The sequence below is a fragment of the Pan troglodytes genome, chromosome 3 (assembly GCF_028858775.2).
Source record: "Pan troglodytes isolate AG18354 chromosome 3, NHGRI_mPanTro3-v2.0_pri, whole genome shotgun sequence".
In the NCBI taxonomy this organism is placed as follows: Eukaryota; Metazoa; Chordata; class Mammalia; order Primates; family Hominidae; genus Pan; species Pan troglodytes.
This window is the reverse complement of record NC_072401.2, coordinates 143,266,997-143,272,296: the sequence shown is the minus strand read 5'-3', so window position 1 is coordinate 143,272,296 and position 5,300 is coordinate 143,266,997. Positions and strand designations below refer to the sequence as shown.

The 5,300-nt window shown below is 43.4% G+C and overlaps 1 protein-coding gene across 1 annotated transcript; it reads right to left on the bottom strand.

Moving 5' to 3' along the window:
- Positions 1-375: 375 nt before the first annotated feature.
- SMEK1 (serine/threonine-protein phosphatase 4 regulatory subunit 3A) lies at positions 376-4,376 on the bottom strand. The gene has a single exon (XM_016948081.4). It carries the CDS (start codon positions 3,585-3,587, stop codon positions 1,131-1,133), a length of 2,457 nt encoding a protein of 818 aa, XP_016803570.4. The 5' UTR covers positions 3,588-4,376; the 3' UTR covers positions 376-1,130.
- Positions 4,377-5,300: the final 924 nt, after the last annotated feature.

The following is a 5,300-nucleotide window of genomic DNA, read 5'->3' as shown; positions in this document are numbered from 1 at the left end:
TTTTCTTTTTATTATTCAAAAGTCAAATGTTTTTAAATCATCCATCCTCAATTTTGATTTAATGTACCGTCATTTCCCCAAGAAATTTCAGAATCTCTTTGGAATACTAATTTCATGTTTCTAGATTTAACAAAACTGTTGAAGTTTTAAATTCCATTCTATTTCCCTGAATTCTCAAGACAGTTGCTGATGTAAATTTTAATATAAAATATTTAGTCACAAAATAGTATTGCTTTTGTATGCACATAGTTGTAAGATTACTTTGCTTTTGCCAATAAAAACGATACCATCTTTCATAAAACTCTAAACAAATTAAGAACTGTGATGTAGAACAAAAATTACACATGGTAAAACAGGTACCAGCACAACGTTAGGTTATATTACATCAAAAAAAGTTTTAATGGTCCCAAATATATATACTCAACAACTAAGCATACACTCAGGGGAGGAAAAAAAAAATCAAAAACAAAATAAAACAAAAAAATTATGACACAAATGACCACATCTAGAATTCCACTCAATCTTTAATCAAGTAGGGAGAAGTCCCCACTTAAAAAAATATATATATATCTGCAGTTTGAAGGGCAAAGGGAACAGTTAAAAAAGAGGAAAACTTTATACTCGCCCCTCCCCCACAGAGGTTTTCCAAACCTGTTGTAGCTTGACTAAAATGTTCAGAATGTATGATTTTAAAGGCAGGTCTCTTTATACAAAGAAACTGCTGGCATTCTTGACTAGTGAAGAATTATGGCAGAAAGGCCCATTCTTCTGAGTCTCAAACATGGTCCAAGAAAGCATATTCTGATTGTAGCAACTGACCAGTCAATCCAGAGTTCCACTTACAAAACCCCTGCCCTGTTGGCTTTTTGTTTCCATTTCCTTCCCTGAGAAAAGGGCAATGTGTGGTCCAAGCTGGAGAGCTCAAAGGCTTAAGTCTTTCCCCTAAATGTATGATATCCCCTCCTCCTGCTCCATTGAATTGGCACTTGATGAGCAGAAGTCAAGTGTAAGAGGCTGATCTGTGTCAGTCATTCACAAGAGACCACTGCGCTTTGTTGTGGATTTTGTATGGGGGAGGGGTGGAGAACCAGTTTTTTTCAACAGGTACTGATCCTAGGCCGTTGCCATTATTATGAATCAAATTTTGCTTTCTTTGACAATGGTAACGTATCTTCCTTATCTTCATCCTCATCCTCATCATCATCAGGATAATCTACCAGACCCACGAGGCCTCCCTTTGTAGTAATAGCTGCCGTCTGAGACGTATTTTTAGGTACGGATCCAGGACAGCCTGGAGATCCTGGGGATCCAGGTGATCCTGGAGAACCAGGCAGATTTGTTGTAGATGACTGGCTGGTGAGGTTAGTCTTCGTTCCACTGGACAGGGAAAGCTTGAAACTTGGGCTCTGCCGTCCAGAAAGATTTGTTTTCAGAAGCACTTCCTTTTCCTCACTTTCTTTTAATTTCTTCCTTTCCATGAATTTACTTATTGGATCCATAATATCATCATCATTTTTAGTTTTGTCAGATGGAGACACTACAGCTTCTCCATCTTCCATGTCATCTTCATCTGTGTTAAACCACATCTCTTCTTCATCTTCTAGTGTTCTGGCATCTCTTCGATATCTGTGATTCCTCAAAAGGGAACGCATACTGTCAAGTTTGGGATTATCTTGCCTTTCTCTTTGTTGTTCAAATCTCAGTTTTAATCCTTTAAATGTCTGTACATAATCTACATCTTCCAGTGCTTTCCAGTAATTTTCAATTACATGAGCAGTTAATGATTTTATATCTTCCACTCTAATAAATTCAAACATCTCTATTATGGCAGAGTTCATCAGATTGTAGCGGGATCCATTGTTGAGAAATGCTTTCACTACTGGTTCAAACAAAAAACTTTTCATTATGTAGCGGTTGTAAAACTCATCTTTTAATCCAATAATCTTTCTTTTAAAACGAAGGGCACATAATGCCAAGAAAGCATGCTTCGAGGCCATAAGAACTAGCACTCTCCGGAGGATATCCTTATTAATAATGTAGTTCTTTATGTGGTAGGTATGGTGCTCCACACAAAATGTTAACAATTCCAATACAAGTGCCAATAGTTGGGCAGTCTGAAAATCATCTTTACTAGGTTTGTCTTCTGTTGTATTTGCTAGTAAAGGAGCAGTGAGAACATGCATACAGTGCTTGTAGAAGAAACCCAGAAATTCAGTCTTTTCTGTTTTATTGGCAGTGGCTAGCATGTTCTCTGGGTCAACTAAAGTTCGAAGCAGGCCCATAAGCTGGACTGCTCCTCCAAGTTCAGGATCTGTATCACAAATCATATGTTCTATAATGAGGTTGATGAGCAAAATATCATCATCATTCTGTTGTGCCTCCTGCATGACAAACTCTCGTACCATGGATGGATTATATTCAACCAAGTATGAGAACATATCAGTAGCAGCACTTCGCACCTGTGTATCATCCATGCCAAGGATGACTTCTAAAGCTGGTAATATGCCCATGTTTGACAAAGTCTTGAAAAAAGCATCTCTGTTTTGAGGCTGTAGCGTTTGGGAAAACGCACAAAATTCTTTTAAAAAGTTAACCAATTCCTGTCTTTTTTCCTCATCTGTTGCTTCATCTGTTAGTTGTGCAAACAAATCTGTCAGAAATTTTTCATCTTCCTGCAACATGCCAACAATCTCTACCTTATTGAAAAAGATAAAAGAGTGAAGTGTTGATAACATGTTTTCTTCAAAGACCGAAGGAGTTGGTAGAACCATATCTTGTATATACTGAACTCTGTATGTCTGATGAATTTTTTGTTTCAGCTCAGGATCTGATATGGGAATCACTTCTTTAAACTTGGCTGTTTTTGTTAGAAATTCCCTGTGTTTTCGTGGTTGTGATAAAGCAGGATCATATTCTAAACATCCAATGACGTCCATTATACATTCTTCAGAGAACATAACTTCAAAAAGAGCAGTTCGATTCAAGAGAAAGATGCCTTTGATAATTTCATACAAGTGGTGCAGTCCTTCAATATTTTCCAAATCTTCACACACATGAAAAAGCTCCAGGAGCTTTTTAATATAACCCTCATTTTCTAGTGCCAGTGCAAGTTTTTCACGACGAAGAGGTGAAGGTAAAGATGATGCCACAAGTTCTGCAATTTCTTCAAGGCGACTTAATTCACAAGATGGCAATTCTAAGCCTGGCGATGACATATCATCAAAACGCTCCTCTTCAGATTCATCCACAAGGTCCTGAGTGATGTCCACGGAAGGGTCCTTTCCTTGAACCTGACATATTTTCTCCCAAATTTCATCACATCCAGCTTTTTCTTGAAAGCTAAGGGCCAAGTCATAATTTTCTGCTTCAGACCACACAATCAGAGTGTCCTGTTGTTTCTGGTATGCGGTGTTAGGATTTATTTTGGACTCTAAAAGTAGAGAACCGTCGCTCTCAGCCCTGACAAGCAGGGACATGCCCTTCAGCCGCTCCACGTAGCCAGACGACACATGCCCGGTGCCCCGGTCGTCCCGCTGCCGGTCCTCGTTGAGCGTGTACACCTTCACCCGCCGCCGGGTGTCGGTCATCGTGCCGCCCGGGAACCGGGGTGGGGGCCCCGCCAGTAGACGCCCAGGAAAGGGGCCCTGGAGAGGCGAGGGGCAAGGCGTGAGGGCGCCCGCGAGCGGAGGGCTCCCCGGCCTCACTGCCGCCGCTGGGCGCCGCGGGGCCGCGCCGCCGCCTGCATGGACCGCTCCAGGGACCGAGCTCTGGGCCGCCGCCTTTCCTCGCCTCCGGCTCCCCGGCGCTATTGTCCAGGCCTGGCGAGCCCGACGCCCGGCAGCCCCGAGGGGGCCGCGCAGCGCTTCGTAGCCTCCCGCCCCGCAGCGCTAGGAACTCGGGGCTCCCGTCACTGCCCTGCTCCTGCCTCCGCCATGATCTCCGCGAAGCAGCTTCCCGCGCCGCCGCCGCCTCCTCAGGCCGCCGCCGCCGCCGCCATATTTTCCTTCCTTATACCTGGCCCTGCCACCGCGGCCAGTGGCTCCCTTCCGCTCCCCCTGTTTTAAACGTCAGAAGCCGACAGGCCCCTGATCCTGCTGCAACTGCTACCACTGCCCGGGAGACTCTGTGGGCCCCCGGCCGCCCAAGCGACCCGGACTAGTGGAAGTCGGTTTCCCTCCGCCGCCGTCTCTTCCGTCTCCCTCACACAGCCAAAACCGCCGCCATCTTGGTTCGCCCCTCAAAAGCGGCGCGCGGGGCCACCCAGGGAGCAGCTGCAGGGGCGGCTCGTAGCCCCACCATTTAAAGAGACAGCAGCGAGACCGGGAGCCTTACTGCGGCGGAGGCTTCCGACGGAGGCGGGAGGCGGGCGCGGAGTTGCTGAGGTGGCGGGAGCGCAGGGAGCGGAGGAGGCGGGACGCTGATTGCGCCGGTGACAGCCCGAGGCTCCCTCCCGCCTCCTTGCACGCACCGTCGTGCGAGCGCTGGGCGGTGTGTGCGTCCGTCGCCCTAAAATTCTTTTCATAGGACTGAATTTCATTCTTTTGGCGAATCCCTCTGAGAATCAGAAAAAGAAATGAATGTCTGTAGATCTGGTTTCAGATCATCTTTTTGACTCATCACTAATGTAAGGAATACTATTTAGAGACTAAAAGATACCAGATTCTTGGGCAGGGGTTGACTTTGCTTTGTAACTAAAGTACAGATGAGAGTTTCTATAGATAAAATCCTACAAACTTTGTTTGTTATCCACAATGCACTTCTGGAATTTCCACTTCTTTATCCATAGTCCTGTGATGAGGCCCAAATGGAAAGATAAATACATCATTTTAAAGGCCACATCATTGGATATTTGTACTTAATTTTTGACCATGGAAATTTAACTGTTAAGCAAGTTGGGATCTATTGTTCAAATCTATAGTTATTATTTAGTTAAATTTGTTGGCAGAAGTTTAATACTAGAGGGAAAAGTATCTCTAGGATTTCTATTCATAGAAAGAAAATCAGTGACTTAAGTCTGAGATATGGGTCCTTAAAGCTTTTGATTTGATATATATGGTCATCCACTAAACCAATAATTAAAGCTACCTTCATGCCTTAAGTGTCTATGTCAGCTCTCAACATTATGAGCAAACTTTTCCTACTTCAAAGGTATAAAGTAACATTTAATATTTATATTAAAGTAATACAAAGTAATTTAATGTATATTTAATGTATATGTAATTTATTTATTTTTATTTAATTTATATATAATTTAATGTATATAGTAATTTGATATTACTCGGTAGTTTCTAGGGAGATAG

What these genes read in the sequence shown, in the direction of transcription:
- SMEK1 (XM_016948081.4), bottom strand. Translation starts at nt 3,587, where the DNA reads ATGACCGACACCCGGCGGCGGGTGAAGGTGTACACGCTCAACGAGGAC.